At 47.0% G+C, this 25,067-nt stretch overlaps 1 protein-coding gene across 1 annotated transcript; it reads left to right on the forward strand.

The window, feature by feature from the left end:
- The first annotated feature begins 1,338 nt into the window (after window positions 1-1,338).
- Window positions 1,339-6,816, forward strand: LOC142476644 (uncharacterized). Its single transcript, XM_075581857.1, has 4 exons — window positions 1,339-1,367; window positions 2,017-2,203; window positions 5,723-5,776; window positions 6,436-6,816. Exons 1-4 carry the CDS (start codon window positions 1,339-1,341, stop codon window positions 6,814-6,816), a joined length of 651 nt encoding a protein of 216 aa, XP_075437972.1.
- The last annotated feature ends 18,251 nt before the right edge of the window (window positions 6,817-25,067 follow it).

Here is a 25,067-nt window from a genome sequence, read left to right on the forward strand (position 1 = left end):
GATATCTTCTATTATCACCAGCTGCTAACATCTGACAGGGCTCAGAGTCTGAGCCCAGAATGTGACATACTGAACATTCTCATTCTAAATTTCAAAAAATATTGTGTTTATTTCTGACCTGACTGCCGTGGTTACAGCTCAACCACTCTGTTCTACTGCATGTCACCACTTTCTGCCACAACCAGCTGACGGTGGATCTACAAGGAGTTCAACGCTCATTGGCATCACATCTGTGGCTTGGTTGACGTATCATTTCTCCAGCTTTTTATTGTATTGTTTTTAAATAGATTATATTTATTTAGTTTAATAGATATTTATTTAGTTTAATAGATATTTATTTAGTTTAATAGATTATATTTATTTAGTTTAATAGATTATATTTATTTAGTTTAATAGATATTTACTTAGTTTAATAGATTATATTTCATAGTTTGATAGATTATATTTAGTAGTTTGAAAGATTATATTTAGTTGTTTAATAGATTATATTTGTTAGCACAGTAGATTATATTTACTAGTATTTAAGTCTCCCCCTCAGTGCCCCATTAGGACCCGTGCATATATTTAACACCTTTTCGGAGTCCCTTATTTTTTAGACCCTCGGAGCCGAAACCTAAAGGGGTCAGCTAAGAAAGTTCGGATCAAGAGGCGCCACACAGCTTAAAGACAGAACATTTCCAAGGGAGATGGCGACACCTGAGGTAAGATCTAATTAAAGTACAACCTTTGGGGAACGAAAGGGTGACGGGGAGTGTAAGAGGGGGGTGAGAGAGCAAGGTGGTGTGTGAGAATGGGGCAGAGTAAGAGAACGCAGAAATGATGGGGATTTGCTGCATACTTTTAACGGTGCTCTTTAGTCCCAGGGAAGACCGGCATTTTGTCCAATGTATACAATATGATTGATGGAAAAGGGCCCACGGATTTGAATCAAAAAAGATAATTTATTGTGCCACAGACTACAACGTTTCGACTGCTGGCGTTTGTTTACTAGCTTTAGTGGGTTTAGCCACTTTACCTGAGAAAGACCAGCAGGCCGAAATGTTGTAGTCTATGGCAGTGCAAGAGAAAACAGGTTGGGGGGAGGGGGGTTCTCGCAAGGTTGCCGACCCATGGGTGAGGGTCCCCGGTGGAAACTAGTCCTCGGCCCCGGGAAAGCTGTCTGTGGCCCATACTGTACAGATAAGAGAGAACAATGGCAGAGCACAACCGGAATCATCCGAACAAGAAATTAGGAGGGAAGTGCGTTATCCATAAAAAATGTAATAGTCATGGAAGGAGAAAGGGCAAGGCATTACCGTACCAACATGTTTCGTGCTACACAGAGCACTTTATCAAGGCATGATCAACGTGGACGCTGCAGCAGACTCGTGAGTTTTCTTGCTTGCTACCTGGTCATATCATTATTCCACAAAAGGATTAGGGTACTATTTATTGGGGTAATCATTAGCCTTTGGGATCCTGGACAATGAGTGCCATCTATGGTGGTTTACCAACTAGGATACCACACCCAGTACTCCCCTACAATCAAGAATATATCCCAGACTTCATATAGGATTCATTATCTTCATAACATTATCATTATAGCCGTATACAGTTCTTAGCACCACGCATTATTCTTCTGTGGCCCAAGCTGAGTAACATGTAGAAAGGACACATGTATGTTCAGAATGAGTTAGCATGGTATTTTGAGAGGCATCATAGCAGGTAATACTGAGCACTGCAAGGCCAGTCAGTATGAAAAAGGGTCCGATGGAGGAGTTGGAGGGCCCCAGAATATCTCTTAAAGCAGGAGTGTGCAAACCGAGGGGCGCGACATTTTCTTGGGGAGGAGGGGCTTGGCGCCTACAGAGGCCCCTCGCTCTTCCCACAGCATTTAAATTAAATGCCGGCGATCGCGCGCAAGGCCTCTGTAAGTTCCCTTTCCTTGTCTCTTGTGGCTTCTGGCGACAGCAACGTTGCGTCACATGATGTGGTATTGCCATAGCAACATGACATCACATGATGTGGTTACATCAGAACGTCGGAGACAAGGTGGGGAGGGGGGAACAGGGGGGAACAGGGGAAAAGGGTTGTGCAACCCTGTCTTAAAGCATTGTCCTGCATACAGAGTGAAGGCGAAAAATGGTTAGACGAAGAATGGTTAAGCGAAGACTCGGACATAAGACCGAGAAAAAAACCGAAAAAAAGACCGGATCGGGTGAAGGTGAGTGATGAAATAGGCGTCACTGTGTAACTCTTCCAGTTACCTGCAACTTCATGCAGAGAAATAGCAACGCTTGTTTTTAACGCGTTAAGCGCCAACTGCTGAGAGGTTAAGGGAGTTACTAACCCAAACTCAGCGACGCTTCTGTGTCTCTGTGATAACTCCCCCAGGACTTGCTCGGAAACCAGAGGGAACTCAATGTATTTTTTCCTGGTAAAATATTTTATAAATAAAAACATGACCTCGGAGACTGTGAGACTCCCCCTCCCCCCCCCCTTCCCTTCTACACTTGGCGTCCCAAACCCCACCATAACCAATACATAAATAACCACAAAAACGAGGTCTGGCGGTGTGAGGCCGCGGCTTTTTATTAAAACTTCAATTAACCTAATAAGTGCCACCCCCTGCCAGAGTGCTCGCTCATTGGGTAAAGCCAAAGGTACCCGAACCAATGGCCATAACTCCCCCCTAGCCGGGCCCCACCCCGGCCATCTGGCGAGAATGGGCCCCAGGAACGCACGTGTAAATGAGCCGCGCCCACTCGCCACTCCCAGCCACCTTTTATTTTATTTCTGTTATTCATTTTCATTGTTTATTTATTCTTTTTTTTATTTTAAACACGTACAACCGACATATTTACCAGTATTCACAATAAAGGGCAGGGTGGGGGCACTCTCATGGCAGGGCGTAGCATGACCCCGCGCCTCTGTCTAATTCTAACCTCCCTGGCCCTTCTCCCGGCCGTGTCCCCATCAATGCCAGAGGGGGCGAGGGGGGGGGGGAGGCCATGGGGGACGTAGTCCACACTCACAGGTAAGAGAGAGCCTAGTCCCTCTGGTCATAGCGCCCGGTCACCGAGGGCTCAAGGCTACTTTTCTGGGTTATTTTGAAGCAAGCTACACTAGGGAATATTTATTAGGGGTCTCCCCTGACGCAGAAAACATTTAGGGGTCTCCTCAGACACAGGGAGAACATTTAGGGGTCTCCCCAGACACAGGGAGAACATTTAGGGGTATCTCCAGACACAGGGAACATTTAGGCGTCTCCCCAAAAATAAGAGAGAACATTTAGGGGTCTCCCTAGACACAGAGAGAATATTTAGGGGTCTCCCCAGACACAGAGAACAATTCCTGGTCTCCCCAGGCAAAGAGAAAACATTTAGGGGTATCTCCAGACACAGAGAGAACATTTAGGGGTCTCCCCAGACACAGAGAACAATTCGTGGTCTCCCCAGGCAAAGAGAGAACATTTATGGGTCTCTCCAGACGTAGAGAGAAAATGTAGGGGTCTCCCCAGACACAGAGAACATTTCAGGGTCTCCCCTGGCACAGAAAACATTTAGGGGTCTCCCCAGACACAGGGAGAACATATAGGGGTCTCCCCAGACACAGGGAGAACATTTAGGGGTCTCCCCAGACACAGGGAGAACATTTAGGGGTCTCCCCAAACACAGAGAGAAAATTTTTGGGTTCTCCCTAGACACAGAGAGAACATTTAGGGGTCTCCCCAGACACAGAGAACAATTCGTGGTCTCCCCAGGCAGGGAGAACATTTAGTGGTCTCTCCAGACAAAGAGAAAATTTAGGGGTCTCCCCAGGCACAGAGAACCGCACACATTTAGGCCTTGACCCCGTTGCCTACTACAGCGTCCGCTGTAGCAGACGCTGCACGGACGAGAGCCCTCCCCTCAATGGCGCAGGGACCGCTGCGAGGGGGGCTGCAGCGCCGGGGCGAGAGCTGCTCCTGCTCTCAATAGAATTGAGAGCAGGACTCGCGACAAGTGATAAGGCACGCCCCCCGTGGTTCAGCCAATGAGGGCGAATCTGCCGGGTGACGTCATGGCCGGCCCCCGTCACTCCCCCGCCACGCCCCCACCCCGGTCTCTCTTTCTGCAGTGAGCTGCAGACCAGGGAATCAGCTGCACGCGCCGCCAATCTCGCGGGCGCGCGTTGCAGCAGAGTTACCGGGCCTTAGCCTTAGATCCCAAAGCCTCAGCCTTTCCCACAATGAAGGCGGAGGGTGTCAAGATTCCAGGTATTTAAATAAAACGTTGTTACCCGGAGTGTGTCTGGCTTTTATTGTAACTTGTCCTGAAGTCTGTCACTGATACAGGTTATCTATATCATCACTTCTCTGTGTGTATCCGACTGTCTCTTTTCTTATTAACTCTGCGCATGTCTGTCACTTGTTATAGTAGATCTGTCACTTTTCATGTTCCCTTTGAGTGTATCTTGTGTCTCTTTATGTCTCGCTGTATCTCCATGTGTTTGCTAAGACTTTCACTGCTACAGTGCTAGAGTCCTACAAAAGGTGTGTTGGTAGATGTGTGTGTGTATAGGTGTGTGTTGAGGTAGGTGTGTGTGTGTTGAGGTAGGGATGTGTGTAATAGAGCAAGAGAGAGAGATATAGCGGCACAGCGTTTCGGTCCTATATATACACACACACGTTCCTGCTCCTAAAAAACTGCAGGAACGGAGTACCAACAGGTTCCTACTCCTAAAATAGAAACGCACAGTCAGTCATATTCACACACTCCCACTAAAATACGCACAGATTGATACTCTTGTACAAGCACAGACACACACTACAAGATATATATACATGTATACATACACACACACACAATCATACTTCTCATTATGCTTTACAAACACAGTAACTGTCAGACAGTAACACAAACTCACTCAGAAACACACACTAACGGTTTTATACACACATACAGACATATGCTCCCTCTCATTCTCACTACACACGCACCCTCTCGGTGTACAAAAAAAACAATGCTTATAAAAAAAACATATTAAAAAAAAACAATGCATATAAACAAACCCCAGTGCATATAAAAAACAATACATATAAAAAAACATAATGCATAAAAAAAAACAATGCATATAAAAAATAGCCCAATGCATATTAAAAAGCTCCCAATATATATTTAAAAAAAAAACAATGCATATAACACCACCCCCAATACTTTAAAAAAAGCCAGACTTACCTTGTGGCCAGGCCCGGCTGCAGGACTTCTCGCGGCCGGGCCCCAGCTCTCCCCTCAGCTGCAGGTCTCTCTGTCCCATGTGCTTTTAACGCTGGCGCGCACGCCGGAGACTGGGCTTAGCTTACTACCGGTACGCTAACATCAGAGAGGTGCGCTGGCATTGGAAGCTCGGTGTGGGACAGAAAGAAGAGGCCTGCAGCTGAGGGAGATCCGGGACCCGGCCACGAGAGGATTGGCAGCCGGCCAGGATAGAGGTCAGGCCCAACTTGCAGTGCCGGCCAGGCCCCTCACAGATACCTGTCCCGGCTATCCCCCGGCTATCTCCCCCTGTCGGGGAATGGGCCTTGAATGAGTCTATTACTCTGAAGCGTTGCTAACATTGCGAAGCAACGTTGGGTTGTGAAGATTGTTACTGTTTGAATGCTGTGGACAATTGGCTTAACCGTCGATCCCCCCATACAGCACCAGGACATGTATGAGAGTGAGGAATACATGTGATCACATTACTATCCTCTGTATCATAGGCATGGGAGGAGTTTGACAGCGAGGAGGAAGAAGATAAAAAACGCACTTCACGGGTAAATGGGAATGGCATAGTTGTGAATCTGCCGCACACACAGTGCTATTAGCTGTTGTACTATTTATGGAAAAGTCTGCAACACTTTACAGTGTAATAATACAGAATCTGCTGGAGATGTTTTAATGAAGGTTAGTGGGTCCCTGTTTCCTCGGGTCTCATGCGATGGGAGCGTTCCCCAAATCTGAGGTTTGTGCCCCTATTAAATGGAGGGGGGGGGGGAGAGAAATACATAGAAACAAAAATAAGGAGAGACAGAGATAAATAAAAGAGATAAGATTAAAGGGAGAGAGACTGACAGGAGAGAGAAAGGAAAGGCAGAGAGTAGGGAGACTTCTCGTCCAAGATGATGAAACAGCTGTGACCCATGGACACCTTCTCTGGGAAACCTTCCACTACCCATGTGACATTACACCTCCACCGTAGGGCGTACTGCGTCTGGGGAGGGTGTGTGTAAAGGATCCTGGGGAGGGGCATATAACGGAGTTCTGCGGAGGGGTATACAATGGGTACTGGGCCTGGGGAGGTGGGTATAATGGGGTAATGGGCCTGGGGAGGTGGGTATAACGGGGTATTGGAGAGGGGGTATAAGTGGCACAGGAGCTCTTGCGATACAGAGTATCACTGTCCCTGGTTACAAACACTTCATGTCTCCTGCAGATCAGGACATGCACGAAGGTGTTGCGCTTTGTGCCACCAGACGACGAGGCGGGCTACGAGGCGGACGACGAGGCAAACGTCGAGACGGATGACGAGTCGCACGACACGTGGGGTGATGAGGTGGAAGCCAGATGTAGAGGGATGTGGTGCTTCCCCTGTCTCAGGCTGGGGAGAAGATTCCAGAAGCAGGTAGCAGAGGGGCCAGTGCAGAGAATTAGGGGTATTCTAGGGACCCTGAGAAGATGGTTTGACCGCAGGAGGGAGATAAGAGCACAAAGGCTGCGGGACAGGCAGGCACGTGAGAGAGAAGAAGAAGAACGGGCAATGCGCTGGTTTTATGCGCACCAGCTGGGAGTTTCAGTTATGGCCCTAGATGTATAAAAAAATAATAAGATAAATAAAATAATAAACAGAGGCGTAGCTATCGGGCCTGCAGGGGGTGCGACCGCACCCCAGCGCGACGCAAAATGAAAGGGCGCCAAAATACTGGACAAAAAAAAGAAAAATAATTTAAAAAAGATAAATAAATAAAATAATAAGAGGAAAAAATAATAATGATTATTAATGCGCCCCTAGGACCTTAGCGCGCTAGGCGACCGCCTAATGGACGGCCGGCCCTGCGAGGTGTGCGGGAGGAAAAGGGGTGAATGGGATAGATATGCAGGGGAATTGGGGAGCAGGTGAGTTATACACAGGGGCACAAGGGCCCCATCACCCGCATCTCTATATACTGAGTGTGCCCTGTGTATAACAACGCTGATCTGTGCTGCTCCATCTGATCTCACTGCGCAGTGATCCAGGGACCATCCGATCGCCATTTAATGGGGTCAGGAAGGAATTTTTTTCCCCCATTGCACAGCAGGGGTTATGTTTCGCCTTCCTCTGGATCACAGCAACAAACTGCCCTTTGTGCATGAATTATCAGTGAGATCTTTATACTCCCTGCATTGGTCTTCACCCCTTTGCTGCCGGAGGGGCCTGCAATGCATTGCTCTGCGTGTTACTATATCGCTCTGCAATGTGCTGCAGGCCCCTCCCAGCAAAGAGATTAATTATTTAAATAAAATACTCTCTTTAATCAAACCTATGTGTAGTGTCTTTTCTATCCGTTGTATCTATTGCTAACAGCTCAGTGATTCTTACCCAGGACGCTGCACTAGTGTCACGCTGCCAAGCCGGGTGTGAAGAAGGTTTATAGGGTCACATATACACTTCTGCCAAAACACGAGTGCAAACAGGAAGCCCCTCTGATCTGTCATATCTTTTATTACACAAAACGGTATCTAAAAAGGTAAAAAGAACATACATGGGATTCTGCTACAAATATCTCTCTAATTACAAACCAATTACCAAAATATTTAGATTGGAGTCGAGTTAAAATTGAAGGGGAGTCAAATATAGGGTAATGACATACAAATATCCCCAGAAAAGTAGCCCCCCCGAGTACTTACCTCCCGGCTCGCACCCCCCCTCCTTCTCGGCTCCGGCGTCAAATAACATCATGGTGTCATGTGAAGTCACGTGACCCCGCGGCATCATTTGACGCCGGTTACCATGGCTACGTGTCGCCGAAGATCAGGTAAGGAGAAGCTGCAGGGGCATCGCGCAGTCCCCTCGGCATTTGATTTAAATGTTTTGGGGGAGAGCTCGGGACCTCTGTAGCCACCACACACCCCTGAAAATCCTCCGGCCCCACTTTGCACACCCCTGCCTTAGTACATATGCATAAAAGGGTGAGCGGAACTGTACGTTCTAATTGTTAAAAACAAAAATAATAACATTTTAATAGTAAACGAGAACGCCGAAAAGCGTGATAATTATATACATTGATAACAAAATGTCAATCAATAAGAAGGCTGGTCGGGAAAATGCAGGGTAGGAGCCGGAGGGCCTCAATATAAATACCCCTAGAAAGCCGATTGCTGTATGCAGCCACGGGAGACCAACGGCATTAGGCAAGGTGTATGCAGCGGCTGGGAACAATAATGTCCATATAATTATCTGTTTAGGTGCCAGATGGAGTATCTATGGTGTAGGAGTGATTGATCCATACAGGTACCCCCAAACAGATATATGCACAGTCAGTAGTATATGCTGGTAAATATACAGAGCATTAGAATGCACTGAAAGGCTCAAAAACCATGGAAGGTATATACAGTATAAACACAGCCCCAATACAACCGTGTCTCCCAGTGGCTCTAAACTTCCAATCTCTTTCTCGCTCGTGAGCGTCACTGGCATGATGTCACTACGCCCCAACGCACGTTTCGCGTGACGAGTCACGCTTCTGGGGGGAGGAGTCACGTATAGCTGCTTCCGTGTATCAGATATACCCTGTAGCATGGGTGGAGCTAGAGAAGGCAGCCAATAGAAAGGTGTCCGGCGGAATAGACGTCGTCACGGACAACCAAAGGTAAACAATGTTTGGAGGGCACTGTCAAATATGGTAAGTATATAAAGGAGTATAGTAAACTGTCAGGGGAGTGATCCAGAGCTTCCCTTATACTGTAGCTCAAATACCGCCGGGAGGCACCAAAATCAAAAGAGAAGAGACCAGCATACATAGGTTTCCGGTGTAACATGGATATAGACACACGTTAATTAGGAGGCAGCAAAGGCCAAACTATGAGTATATCTCTCGCATGAATAGGTACAAGTCCTGTATCGTTGGCCAGGGTGAATATGCACCAAGATGTAGAGGGGCCAGAAATATAGGTTGCTATCTAGATGGCTGATGTTGCAATAATGACTGGTCATAAATAGCCATATGCAGCCCCACAGCGAACTTTCAGATAAAATATATTATAAATAAATGAATGTTGGCGAAGAGAGCTCGATTTTGTGTGGCAACTGCAGCAGAGGAGAAGGGTGACGGAGAAGGGTAGCAGAGTCGGCTGGGGGCGAAACAGACGAGTGGGAAGAGATGGGGTGATGTAGGTTTACATTAGAGAGCAGCCAAATTCATGATCATCACTTATTTTTGAGTAAACACACACCTATACTTAAGGGGGCATCGCAATAATTTACAGTTAAACAAATTAAAACGATATACTGTACAATTGTTACGTTAGACAGGAAAAGCGAGAAGGAAGAGCTAAGTCTTACACTGAGCCCCAAACAGTGGTAAAGTAGATATACACCAGAGTTCCAGACCTCTGAAGCTGCAGACATGAAGCCTCCCCCAACCAGCATAGGGTGCAGTACCCTTGGCACAGAGAGGCAAAACCCCCTGAGAACGTGGGAAGACCCAGTATCCCTCCGCAACTTCAAAAGAGAAAGCAGATGGGCATGCCCTAACCTTGCAAGGTTTTAAAGGCCAACATGAAGCGAACCCGGTTGATCAGTGGAAGCCGGTACAGATCACGTAAGATGAGAGGGATATGCGCAAAGCGAGAAATTCTGCTGAAACTGTAGGTGATGCAGGTTAACATTACGATGAACACCCACAGATCAATCTTAATGACCCCGCTAAGTTAATGTGACTATGTATTTGTAGCGCACAGAGTGTAAGGCCTTGGCCATGTTTAGCGCTTGCTGGCGGAAGCGTGCTGACGCGCGCCCCCGCTCAGCACTGAGCCCCTGCAGCCACAATTAGAGCGGCTTTAGTAGGGGCTCACCTGCGCTTCCGCGCGCTTGCGGAAGCGCAGGTCTTAGGGGAATTTTAAATTCCCCCGCTTGCCGGCGCGACAGGCCAGTCACGTGAGCGGTTCGCCCAATGAGGGCGAACCAGCTCCGTGACGTCACTGGCCCGCCCCCGGCCAGTGACGCGCCCGCCCCCGGCCCGCCCCCTGACGGCTGCTGACAGTGCGTGCGGTAAGCAACCGCAAGGCCAGGGACAGCACCCGCTTTCCCTGCGCCTCAGCGCGCCTCAGCACGCCAGCAGGGAACATGGCCGAGGCCTAACTGAAAGAAATCACACTAGATCCCTTTCACAGCTGCACTCACTCTGTGCCAGGGACAAGCTTGAAAACGAGAGGTAACTCTCCCTGTATTACTTCCTGGTGAAACATTTAATAAATAAATAAATAAACCTGGACAGCCATGAATAACAAAGTTAGGTAGGAGATAGGAGGATTTTGAGTTGAACAACAGAGACGCAATATTGTCTGTATACACACTCAAAATATATAGCTACGGTATATTCTAGCAGTGAACATAGAATTAGAGTGTGTGGCTTTAAAGTGTGTAGCTATATGTGTGTCTAAGTCTGGAGTGAGGAAGCGCCCAGAAAAGAGGGCTACAATTAAGCTCCTAAACTTTAGCATTCCCCAAGCTGCTCTTGGAATAGCACGGCTGTAAAATACTAGCCTAATGTGCTACTGGAATGAATTGCACCAAAATGGTGAAGGGTGGATCACAGTGCACCTAGGGGGGCCCGATATCATTCGATTCATTCCTACAATAAAATCACTACATGAGTTGACCTCACGGGATGCTGGTGGGTTTTCAGATAGGACAGGAAGGATAAGTCCAAAAGTGAATGACCTCCCTCTCCGGACACTCACCTGGTCCTATATGAGGCTCGGCTTCCTGCAGTACTACATGCCCTGTTCCTGTGATGTGAGGGGAATAGGGACTTGTGCAAGGAATCCTGGGCCTGCAGGAGTACAGGGGGAAGCCATAATACTCTGAGCCCAAGAACTTACAATCTACTGAGTTGTCATCCCAAAGACTACTGAAGGACAGGAAAAATCTATAATACTTTAATAAAATTAGTGTACAATCTACTTCGAGATTATAATCCTGGGGGCCTGCAGAAAAACTCTAACCCAAAGAGCGTACAATCTACTTCTGACAATGACTCCCTCCCCTTGCAGTCACAGTGTAGGCGTACCTTCTGCGTGATGACATGAGGCTTCTTGCAGTACTGGCCATCCTGTCCTGGGGATGACAAGGAACAGGATCTGTATCATAGGGAGGAATAACACTGGTTATCATTGGGGTTGTCTCTGTATTAAAGGTGCAATCCCGCCAGAATCAATGAGCTAAACACATCATATGGGACAGCAGCCAATTACATATATGTCCCCAATGTATTCCAAATTATCTCCATATATATGTTGAAGAGGGGCATCTCAAAACAAAATCTTATTTCAAAAATGTAGATAGCAACAACTACATCCTACGTTCTAGTTGCCATCACCATCAGTGGATGGATAATGTGCCCTACAGCCAATATAGAAGAATGCGGAGAAATTGTACAGAAGAAACAGTCTTTAAGGAACAGTGTAAAACACTTGAGTCACGTTTTATTCAAAAAAATTACAAGCAAGATGTTCTAGATATAGCATTTAATAAAGCTAAAACATTAAATAGAGAAGATCTCTTGGAACCCAAAGATGCAACACTAATAAAAAATAACAAAAATCAATTCGACACAGCTTTTCTGACTACTTTTAATAAAGAATCTAATAATATTACAAAAATCATTCGAAAGCACTGGCATGTTTTAAAACGAGACCCAATTCTACATAGCTCTCTTCTAGAACATCCTAAAATAATCTTTAAAAAAGCCCCAAATTTAAAAAACATTGTTGCTCCCAGCGCTATGAAAAAAATAAATATAAAAAATAAAGGTTTGTTTGAAAACATTGTGGTTTTTTTTGGTTGTTCAACATGCAAGGCAGGCGAACACAAACAAACAGATAAAAAGAATTTTGTGTGTAATAAGAGTAAAGAAAATTTTCAAATTAAACAATATACTAACTGCTATACAGAGTATGTTATATACCTATTAGAGTGCCCGTGTGGACTACAATACGTGGGAAAAACAAAAAGAGCAATCCGAACACGTATTCTAGAACACCTAAGTAATATTAGAAGAGGCCTACTGACACATAGTGTTTCTAAACATTTCGCCAAGTGTCATAATTCAAATATTAGGGGTTTAAAATTTACTGTCATAGAAAATGTGTTGCGACATTGGAGGGGCCGTAATAGGGATATAGATCTGAGTAAGCGTGAGATGTATTGGATACACAGACTTAACACCTTAATACCCAATGGTCTCAATGCTGACTTTAAATTGGCACCTTTTCTTGTATAACCATCCTTGCTCCGATTGGTCTCCTTACTATGACCACTCCAATAGGATAAGGTTCCTGTTTGATTTCTTTTATATACTGAGATATCTGTTTATTTAAGTTTTTTAAATTATTTTATTAGCAGATTGTATTTGTATTTATTATTTTAACTGTGCTAATACTAATACACACTTTCATTCTTCTTTTTTCTATCCCGCTTTATCATGAGATACATGACCTTAGAAGTATTGTCTTATTCTATATATATATCTTTTTATACATTTTTATTTTTGAATATTAAGTTTTTTATAAATATAATAAATAAAACCATGTTTGCGTCGTTTTTGGCCGCTGAGTTATGTCCGTTAAAATTCGGAGAACCGGTGTGTATATAATTGATTGATTGAACTAATTAAGGGTACACCCTATATATATTGTGTAAGAACCCACTAGGGATATTCATTTGTGCTCCTGAGGAAGTTGTCATTGATAACGAAACGCGTAGAGCCAGTCACAGTTGCAGCTGCCTTCGAACTGAAGGCTCCCGAAGTGCCGAGTTCCCTCACTGCCTGCCCCCAAAGCTCCTCGACCGGACCGGACGTCGTCACCGCCGTACCGGATGTGACGTCAGACGCCAGCTTCCACACGGTGTGATGCGAGTAGTGGTGAAGAGCAGCTGAGTTGTACCACAAAGGTCCGGCACCTCCTTGCCTCAAAGAAAACGTTATGTGTACATGTCTAATGTACTTATTGTGAGTACGATTCCTATGTTTTTATTGTTTTTTCCAATACATATTTTATATCGATCTGTACCATGGTCTGCCTTTGTTTTGCATGACATTCATCATACACTATCTCCTGAGAGCGGATCTGAGTATACTCCCTGCTGAAAACCTGTCCTGGTTTAGAAGATTAAGACCCATCTCTACCAGTGGTGTAGAAAATGCTGTTTGTTATCTGACCTGCTGTAAGTAGGCATTTCTAAAGAGCCAAGCTTTCCTGCTATCCAAGCGGTCTTGATATATTGCACTATTATATGTTTTTTATTTTTTCGGTGTATCCCTGATATCGTCGCTCCCTTCCTACCCTGGACAAGCTATCTCGTAAAGGAATCTATACATATTCCTGGAAGGTTGAGAAATTTATTAGAGATCACCTTTTTCACTTATTCAAAGTATACTGCACTTTATTCACTTATTTGGTGTGTTAGCGCCGTTCACTAATCACATTAAGTTAAAATGTCGCCGTGTTGCCATGGTCACGTGTCCTGAAGCCAGCTTAATCTCAGTAAGTAGAGGTTGTAGAGGCCTCGCGCAGTCCCCCGGCATTTCATATAAATGCTTTGGGGAAGAGTGCGGGACCTCTGCAACAGCCCGCGCCCCCTTAAAAAAAATCTTGACCCCCCCAGTTTGCGCACCGCTGTACCTAGACCGGCAGGGATCCCTTCTGTTCTGGTAAGATAAAAAAAATTGTTTCCCAAAATAATGAAAACATGGAAGTGAAGGGTCTCCTCTTCCGTTCCCATCACGTTCACCGCTCCGTGGAGGTAGAGATCTCCTCTAGAAAGCGGCGTTATCAGCATAACATTGGCTGAACATTAGAAGGGCTCCTGGCGTGCCGGCTCTCGGTCATTATGGCAGCCTTAGGTTTAACGTATCATGCGTTTCATTGCACATCAATATACTGTACACTGTCAACATTATACAGGAACCATTTTTGGGTGGGGTTGCTGTACATACGAAATCCATAATACATAATGTAAAGATGTATAAACCCAGCACCCCACTCAGCCATAGTTCCAGTCCCCAATAACGACCATTGAGTATATGTGTATATAAAGATACTTCACCCAACCCAAATTGGAAGGAAAAGACCCAGCCCCGCACTTTGGATGCATATGGCTGTTTCATTAGTCTTTTTTTGTTATTATCATTGCAGCGTTGGGTCTTCTTTTTCCAATTTGGTTTGGGTGAAGTATCGTTATATTTTACTATTCCGAGCCGTGTACTTGCCCTTATATGACAGGTGCCATGCGGAGGTGTGCCTACTACGCACGGTGTATGGTGCATGCGCACATACACACTGTTAGACAAACCAATGTTGAAGGGTTAAATAAAGCAGGTCCGAGAAAAAGAATTCCTGGAGAATTTCACAATGAGATACTTGGGATGAAACCAGTAAAGTGAAAGATATTTGCACATGTAAATGTACATACACACTGACCTTGACAGCATTTCCACCTTTGGGGGTTTTCGTCTTTTTATCATCATCTGCCACTTCCCCTCCGCCTGCACCGCCTATATACAAAATAAATGTATATATCACACAAAGAGTGACAATGTGTCACCTTTTGCCTGGAATATCCATGCACATGGAGCCCATATAAGCAAATGCATCGCTGTTGACACAGCATGGGACTATATCTATATAGTCATCGACAAATGCGGTCGCCCTTGGCGACTGCATTTTACCCCCTGGCGAGGTGCTGCGGCGGTATTTTCCCCCGACTGGACGTGACGCCATGACGCTACACAGTGATTGCTCTGCACTGGACGCTTTTTGCATCTCTTGGACGATTGAACTACGACCCCCCACATGCTCATGGCCGTTGACTTTTGACGCCGCCCCTCAGTGACGTCCCTTCCCCTGTTCGTGCGAGGACTCTGCCCACCATTTTTCGCCGCAGTATGCGTCGGAGCTTCCTCCCGAGCTGTGCTCGCCCCACCCTCCAATACCGTGGGGAACCCGCCCGGACAGCCCTCTCCCCCCCCCTCACCAGAGCCCGGTTCCAGAAAGGCAGAGCGGTGTCTCCCCAGCACGGATGTGGCGGATTGTACCCGGGGCCCCCTCCTACCACCAGATATTAGTGAGGGAAAAGAGCCGGCCCGCGCAGGTGAGGAGACACGATCACGGCCGGAGCCCCGAGCGCACACATCTGTCAGTCACACTCACATCTATACATATAGGTGCACCCCCTATAAATAATATATACACACCCCTATACATATTATATACACCCTTATACATATCACACACCCTTTACGTATTACATATGCACCCCTATACATAACAGTCAGTCAGTCAGTCAGTCAGTGTCACCCACCCAGTCTAGTCTCACACACACACACACACACACACACACACACACACACACACACACACACTTCTTAGTAGGAATGTATTCAATTTTTTAAAAGTGGGTGGGGCTAGGTGGCGAGTAGATTTTTTTGGTTCGGCAAGTAGATTTATGTGTGATTTGTCAAGAGATAGATAGGCTTAGATATATAAATATATATAGTGTTCGACAAACCTATACATTTGCACGCCCCGGGCGAGTGGATTTAACACTGTGGCGAGCTCCTATTGGCCCAAGCAGCACACGTGTGGTACTAGGTGGCGAGTAGCGACCACAATATATATATATATATGTATATATATATATATATAAATTTATATATATGTAGAGGTATCAGTACCGTGTTAGCCGAGCTTCAATAATCAAAAAATAAATAGATGATACCGTTCTGTGGCTAACGAAATGCTTTTATTTGTGCGAGCTTTCGAGATGGCTAAAGGTGTTAAATGGTTCCTGAAAGAAAGTGATGTAAGAGTGTGTGTGTGTGTGTGTGTGTGTGTATCTGTGTGAATATAAATGAATGGAGAGCCCACCGTGTATACAGTGCTATACAAAAGGGGTGTGTGGCGTGGGAGTTAATGAAAATGGTGTGGGTAGGTGTGGAAATGTGGGAGATAGTGGCATAACTAAAAGTGTGTGTGGATACTATCTCCCACATTTCCACACACCATTTTCATTAACTCCCACTCCACACACCCCTTTTGTATAGCACTGTATACACTGTGGGCTCTCCATTCATTTATATTCACACACACTCTTACATCACTTTCTTTCAGGAACCATTTAACACCTCTAGCCATAAATCTCATCCACACCGGGGGAAGGACTAGCACAGATAACATTCCAAGAGACACTGTTTTTAAGTATTCCATTTGCTTGCTTCATTCATTGTAACATCGCCGGAAGAAGAGATCAGTGTATCTCGAAAGCTCGCACAAATAAAAGCATTTCGTTAGCCACAAAACGGTATCAATATATATATATATATACACCACCACTACAAAGGGCAGGGGGAGGGAGGGCAGGGGCAAAGGGCAGGAGGAGGGAGGGCAGGGGGCTAAGGGCAGGGGGAGGGAGGGCAGGGGGCAAAGGGCAGGGGGAGGGGGGGCAGGGGGCAAAGGGCTGGGGGGGCAGGGGGAGGAGGGGCAGGTGGAGAGTGGCAGGGGACAAAGGGCAGGGGGAGGGAGGGCATGGGACAAAGGGCAGGGGGAGGGAGGGCAGGGGGCAAAGGCCAGGGGAGGGAGGGCAGGGGGCAAAGGCCAGGGGGAGGGCAGGGGGCAAAGGGCAGGGGGGGCAAGGGGCAGGTGGGCAGGGAGGGTAGGGGGGACAGGGAGGGTAGGGGGGACAGGGAGGGTAGGGGGGCAGGGAGGGCAAAGGGCAGGGGGAGTCAGGGACGCGTTTAATAACCCATTCCCCTGCGTTTACTGACCTTGCACGCTCCGGTGAGGAGGTGCTGCGCCTTTCGCGGGGAGAGGCGGAGACAGCTGGAGGAGCGGCGGAGACAGCCTGAGGAGCGGCGGAGACAGCTGGAGGAGCGGCCTGTGTGAGGGGAGAGCCGCAGAGAGCGTGCTCTGTGTGTGTGGGTGGGGGGGATAAGCGGGGTGGGGGGTGAGCGGGGGGGAGATCGGGGGGGGGGGGGTGAGCGGGGGGAGGGGGGGTGAGCGGGTGGGGGTGAGGGAGAGCGCCGGGTGAGGGAGTGACTTATGGGTGGTGAGAGCCGTGGGGAGCGCTCTCGGGGATGGTCAGCTGGGGGAGCGGCCTATGTGAGGGGAGAGCCGCAGAGAGCGTGGGGGAGGGGGGTGGGTGGTGTGTGTGTGTGTGTGTCTCCGTCTCTCCTTTGGCCCGTCACTCCGCCTCAGGCCAATGAGAGGTGTGCGGGGGCGGGCGGGCCAAGGGAGCAATCTCATTGGCCTGGCCCAAGGTCCAATGGGATTGCCGCTAGGGACACAGGGAGGGACACAGGGAGACACATACAGACATAGACACATAAGACGCTTTCACAAATATATAGTAAGATTTACACTAACAAACATTATACACTTTATTAATCCAATCACTTCGACGATCATACCTCATGCACATGACATTCGGTCTCACTTTATGACCACTTCACTTCTATCTATCATATATATATGTTTTTAAATTAACACTTAAGGTAGCGCTCTTTTGCACTACATTGCTCGTGAGGAGAAAAAAAAAAGAAAAAAATATATACATATATGCATACACACACAAAGATGACAACATGGTCAAAAACACAAAAAAATCTATACACACGTGTGTGTGTGTGTGTGTGTGTGTGATCCACAGGGCGGTGGTTACAATCCTGACTATCAATGTTTACGGGATCGGGATGCCAGGTGTGACACTGCGGCTCCCGTTAGCGCGCACCCCTCTCCCCTCCTCCCTGTACCTTTCCCTCCCTTCCCGCCGCTCTTTCCTTTCGGCGGCATCTCTCTGCTTTGCCACTTCTGGGGGAGGGCGTCGCGTCACCTACGTCATCAAAGCGCCTAGACCGCACAGCACCACCTTCCTCTTGTCACAAGGAGTAGAGGCGGGTGAGGCCTCGTTCAGGGTGCAGGCTTCGGAGGGAGGGCGTTCTGCGTGCGAGCTGCCGTGGGACACAAGTATTCAAATTGAATCCTGGTTGTCAGGGTAGCAGCTGCACTGTCTCCGAAGCCAGGAGTTGACGCTGGCTACAGTTTCAATAAACGAAAAAATCATTTTTTGAAGCTGCAGCAGCGTCACTGGGACCTAGGCAGCCAATGAAATCATTCTTGAGAATGATTTCATGACTGCAACTTGGATCCCTAAGCTGCCGTCTGTAGCCCCGCCCCCTCCAACTCCTGAAAACGGCTGCTGGGATGAACACACATCGCCCAGCAGACTGCCGCCCTCCCTCCCGCCCCTCCCTCCAACTCCTGTCTCTGCACCTTGAACGAGGCTTAGGAGAGCGCCCCCCGCGGCGGGGCGGAGGCTGTCTCCGTCGGTGTGATTTGGGCGGGCTCAGGGCGGAGGTCAGGATGCGGGAGAAGGTAGAGGCGCTATCATTGTTATACACAGGGAATGAGATAAATCACTCACTCCCCTTCCTCTCCTACCTCTACAGCACTCCCCGCAGTAGATGGGGAGGCTGCAGTCTCTCCACCCCGCTAAATGTCGGCTATTGACCAGAAATTGCCTGAGACGAACCCAGTCTGCCACACATTCACTCTAGATAATCCCGTCCGACAACATGGGAGCTACCGGTGCTTCCCCCTCCCCCCTCCCTTCCCCCTTCACCTCCTCCACTCTCCCTTCCCCCCCCTCCACTCTCCCTCCCCCCTCCACTCTCCCTCCCCCCCTCCACTCTCCCTCCCCCCCTCCACTCTCCCTCCCCCCCTCCACTCTCCCTCCCCCCCCTCCACTCTCCCTCCCCCCCCTCCACTCTCCCTCCCCCCCTCCACTCTCCCTCCCCCCCCTCCACTCTCCCTCCCCCCCCTCCACTCTCCCTCCCCCCCTCCACTCTCCCTCCCCCCCTCCACTCTCCCTCCCCCCCCTCCACTCTCCCTCCCCCCCTCCACTCTCCCTCCCCCCCCTCACTCTCCCTCCCCCCCCCCCCCTCCACTCTCCCTCCCCCCCCTCCACTCTCCCTCCCCCCCCTCCACTCTCCCTCCCCCCCTCCACTCTCCCTCCCCCCCTCCACTCTCCCTCCCCCCCCTCCACTCTCCCTCCCCCCCCTCCACTCTCCCTCCCCCCCCTCCACTCTCCCTCCCCCCTCTCCACTCTCCCTCCCCCCTCCACTCTCCCTCCCCCCCTCCACTCTCCTCCCCCCCCCCGCTCTCATCAGGTGGCATGATGCAGACAAAGCAGTCCAAGTAGCTGTCTGATGGAAATCCTGGGTCTGGACACGCACTGAGTCAGCTCAGACCAAGGATGACTCCTGCGTGATGACAGTGTCTAAGAGTCCTGACGCGTTTCGTCACAATATGTGACTTTCTCAAAAGATTGTGGGTTGTCCATGGACCATTACTACATTACATTATTTACAAACTTTGGTCACCAAACTAAAATCCATATTAGAGGCACCATGCACAGCGTCGATTCCATCTCAGTGGTTTAAATGGAAGCTCTCATATTTATGGGCTACATGCGACGTATCGTCCCTCTACACCTGCATTGACCATTCCAGGGGGATTAAAGCTATTACATTCTGGCTAGATTTTCACAATTCCCTCCATACAAAAAGTTTTTTTGCTAGAATTGATTTCATTTTAAAACACAATTATTTTCTGTTTGACAACACATTTTATTTACAGATCTATGGAACGGCCATGGGCACTGGGTTCAGCCCAAACTATGCAAATCTCTATATGGGATTCTGGGAAGAGCTATCTGTGTGGCAGAACGCGGTGCTTGGGGCGGGCCTCGTGTACTATGGCTGTTACATAGATGATATCATTATTATTTGGGAAGGAGAGGAGATCATTTTTCGTGACATTTTAGGGTCCTTGAATGCTAACGATTTGCAGTCCGAGATCTATTATATTTTTGGACTTAGAATTATCTACGGACACTGAGCTGAATATTATTACTAAGACATTTTAAACCTGTGTCCGTCAACAATTCTGTTCATGTCTCTAGCAACCATAAAGATCAATGGATTAGAAATATACCCGTGGGTCAGTTTCACCGGATAAAGAGGAACTGCTTGCTGGATGAAGACTTTATTTCTCAATCTAACATTTTAAGTAGGAAATTTATTGATAAAGTCCCTGCTCGCGGACGAAACGCGTCAGAGTTTCCATGTAGCAGTGTATTTTACTGTGCCAATGCACTCAATAAACAACCTTTTAGTCATTGCGTGAGGATTTCTATTTTTATGCCCCTGCGGTTTGCAGTGAACCGCCTGAAAACCCTTTTTCTGTTGTACATACCTTGGCTGGAGCACGCACCAAAGCACTTCCGGATCAGTGGAGCCTGACGTCAGCTGGTGAATCAGCTTTGGAGCTCCGAAGCTTGGACGCGGCATGTCAAGATCGTGAGTACTCCTTCTACCCCCGCTGTGGGGTCTATTGCTGTGTGTGACGCCGGTTTTGTGAGGGCAGTGGCGGAGGATCAGGGTGTCTTAAGACCGCATATAGTTCCCTGACAGGGGACACGGCTGCACCGAGTTTATACTTCCCCCTTACCACACTCTAGCCCCGTGCCGGAGGTGAGTCACAGGTACACAGTACTATTAGTTTCATTTACTTCATGTACCACACATTGGGAGACTGAACGGGAGTGTATTTATTGAACCATTTTCATGGACCTATGGTAGATCATTATATGTGCACAATTTTGGCAGCAACGGTTTCATCTTGGAGTTTCTCTGGGACATTTCTAACATTTTAAGTAAGAAATTTATTGAGAAGGGTATGAACATAAACATGTTGCTGAGTCCTTTAATAGAGTTCGATTGCTTGATAGAAATGATTTATTGATTAAATCTAAACTCAAGCGATTACATTCTATCAGTAGGAGTCGTTCTTTGAGATCTACAGTAATTCATCAGTCTCCAAAACACCTACATTTATTACGACTTTCAACCAGTCATCAAGGTCTATTCAAGCTATATTAAACCCACAATCCTTTGAGAAAGTCACATACTGTGACGAAACGCGTCAGGACTCTTTGACACTACGTCATTACGCAGGAGTCAGCCTTGGTCTGAGATGACTCAGTGAGTGTGTCAAGACCCCAGGATTTCCAGCAGGGAGCTACTGGGACTGCTTTGTCTGCATCACACCACCTCCGGTTACCAGACAGATTAGATCCCTCCGCTCACGCTGTGAACTTACCACAGGAGGACGAGCCTTCACAGAGCAGCAGACAGTTGGCGGTGATATTATATTCACATATGCTGATTTTATAGCTCACTCTTGTAAGTGCGCTTGTCCCGTCCCCCCTTGTTCACCCCCTTCATTTTTTATTAAAAGCTTTTATATTCTATGGAGCATGCGCTGGATGTGGTTCATCTTGAAAAGCAGCCTGGACTCCTTCACTCTTGTTTCATCTTGAATGTTCTTCTAATTGGACCTTAATTTTGAACAGGGTTTTTTTCTATATGTTTTATGTGTTGTTTGTTTTGTTTGGTGTTATTTGTTTATATCATTAGCACTATTTATGCACATTATCATTAATAAATGTATCCACTTTTTCATCCATTGGAAGATACTAAATAATTATCCATTGTCATTTTATTGCTTCACCTCCACCTGTTTTTAATCATTATACCTTATATTCTCCACATAGAAAAAACCCGTGTACAAGCTCCAGGAGGTCTAGCAAAAGTGCCTTTATAGCAATGATAAATAATATAATAAAAGGAGTTGACACCGGGAAATAAGGATTAAAGGGCTATGCAGTAACAGAATGTTAGCGGATTACTGGGGGTAACAAGAGGGGAACACAGGGGGGACAAATAGTTGTGATATGCAATTGCTAAGTCCCCCTAGCCCCGGCTATGCCCGGTGTGGAGTACTCTCTACTCACGATGAAACACCGCCTTGATCCCCCTCCTTCCAGCTGCCAGAGGAGTCTCCTTTAGGCATCCGGTGGTGAAACAGATCTTCTCAAACAGTAACAGAAAAAGGTAAGGATCGAATATCCAGCCGCTCCATAACAATGGCATAACAATGGAACGGCTGGATATTCGATCCTTACCTTTTTCTGTTACCTTATATTCTCACACACTTTTATTTGCGCTGCTATTTTTGAAGTGAAACTTCTTTTGTGGCACCTCATTTGTAATGGAACAAAAATGCATTGTGGAGACAGAAAATGAAACGGATGTGACGTCAAAGTGCTGGCAGTTGAGGCCGGGCTGTGTTCTGGCTCAGCCCGACCCCAACACTGACATGCTCCCACCCGCCCGGCTAATATAAAAGTCACATATCGCCGCATATATCCTAACAGCCGCATAACTGTCTGGCGCTATTCCCATATGCCGCACGCACACATTACCGTGCCCTGTCGCCTCTAACTGCTCCTGCTCCGGTGGGAGTGGATTGAGCGTGCTGAGTCCCACGTCCCACGCACCACTACCAGGGGGAGGAGGAGCGCTGAGCGTGCCCTTCAGTGCCCTGTACCTCCACCAGGGGCCTGGCTGCAGCAGGATACAAAGCCATGTCCGCAGCTCCGCCGGGGGTAGAGAATGGGGGCTGCTCCGTTCGTGTACCTCCGGAGGGGTGTGTGGCTGCTGCTCAGGAGACTCAGACAGAGCGCCCTGTGTCCGCAACTCTGGTGGGGGGGTCAGGAAAGGGGGGGGTTCCCATATTCATCACCCAATAAATAATACAGCATTCAGCATTAAAGAAATCCTTAATAAACACTGCGGGATTATACTAAATGATCCTATCATTCGATATAAACTACCACCTAAGATACCAATTGTATTTCAAAAAGCAAGAAGTATCAAACTATGATAGCACCTCGCAGGTTAAGAACAGAAAACAAGGTGAGTTTAATGAATGGACCTTCCCCAAAATGGTAATTTCTCCTGTGGGAGAACACGGTGCCTTACGTGTAAACATCGTAAGAAAGTGGATACGTTTACCTCCCACTCCAATGGAGTGTCATATCCAGTGGTAGGACATATAGACTGTTTGTCTACACATATAGAATATCTGCTCCCCTGTCCATGCGGTCTCCAGTATGGTCCATTCATAGTATTTATTATTAAACACCCCCCCACCTAACCTTGATGCGGCATCACGTGACCTGCAGCGTCATTTGACACCGCGTTGCCATGGACAGAGTGACGCCGGCAGAGTCAAGGTAAGTAATAGCATTGCAGAGGCCTCACGCGATACCCCAACATTTACTTTTAATGCCTCAGGGACGTGCGCGGGGCCTCTGCAACCGCCCGCGCCGCGTCAAAAAAATCTCCCGCCCCCTGGGGGGCACACCCCCCCACTTTGCGCACCTCTGCGTTATATATATATATATACACACACACATACATACATACATACATACATACATACATACACATATATATATATATATATATATATATGTAACATACTATGTGTGTATATATATATATATATATTACACACATATAAAATTTTATCCGTTTTAATTGATCATTTGTATAGAAAATGAACAATGTCGCCAGAAGCGCTATTTTTCAAAATGTAGCATCTCTACTAATTAGTGTAAAATGATACTTCATATAAAGCAGGTTATGAGACACAGTATTAAAAGACCATGTCTCTTATCACATCCCAGTATATGGATATCTTCTATTATCACCAGCTGCTAACATCTGACAGGGCTCAGGGTCTGAGCCCAGAGTGTGTCATACTGAACATTCTCATTCTAAATTTCAAAAAATATTGTGTTTATTTCTGACCTGACTGCCGTGGTTACAGCTCAACCACTCTGTTCTACTGTATGTCACCACTTTCTGCCACAACCAGCTGACGGTGGATCTACAAGGAGTTCAACGCTCATTGGCATCACATCTGTGGCTTGGTTGACGTATCATTTCTCCAGCTTTTTATTGTATTGTTTTTAAATAGATTATATTTATTTAGTTTAATAGATATTTATTTAGTTTAATAGATATTTATTTAGTTTAATAGATTATATTTATTTATTTTAATAGATATTTACTTAGTTTGATAGATTATATTTAGTAGTTTGATAAATTATATTTAGTTGTTTAATAGATTATATTTGTTAGCACAGTAGATTATATTTACTAGTATTTAAGTCTCCCCCTCAGTGCCCCATTAGGACCCGTGCACATATTTAACACCTTTTCGGAGTCCCTTATTTTTCAGACCCTCGGAGCCGAAACCTAAAGGGGTCAGCTAAGAAAGTTCGGATCAAGAGGAGCCACACAGCTTAAAGACCGAACATTTCCAAGGGAGATGGCGACACCTGAAGTAAGATCTAATTAAAGGACAACCTTTGGGGAACGAAAGGGTGACGGGGAGTGTAAGAGGGGGGTGAGAGAGCAAGGTGGTGTGTGAGAATGGGGCAGAGCAAGAGAACGCAAAAATGATGGGGATTGGCTGCATGCTTTTACCGGTGCTCCTTAGTCTCAGGGAAGACCGGCATTTTGTCCAATGTATACAATATGATTGATGGAAAAGGGCACACGGATTTGAATCAAAAAAGATCATTTATTGTGCCACAGACTACAACGTTTCGGCTGCTGGCATTTGTTTACTAGCTTTATTGGGTTTAGCCACTTTACCTGAGAAAGACCAGCAGGCCGAAATGTTGTAGTCTATGGCAGTGCAAGAGAAAACAGGTTGGGGGGGAGGGGGGTTCTCGCAAGGTCGCCGACCCATGGGTGAGGGTCCCCGGTGGAAACTAGTCCTGGGCCCCGGGAAAGCTGTCTGTGGCCCATACTGTACAGATAAGAGAGAACAATGGCAGAGCACAACCGGAATCATCCGAACAAGAAATTAGGAGGGAAGTGCGTTATCCATAAA

Source organism: Ascaphus truei, unplaced genomic scaffold (assembly GCF_040206685.1).
Source record: "Ascaphus truei isolate aAscTru1 unplaced genomic scaffold, aAscTru1.hap1 HAP1_SCAFFOLD_1635, whole genome shotgun sequence".
NCBI lineage: Eukaryota > Metazoa > Chordata > Amphibia > Anura > Ascaphidae > Ascaphus > Ascaphus truei.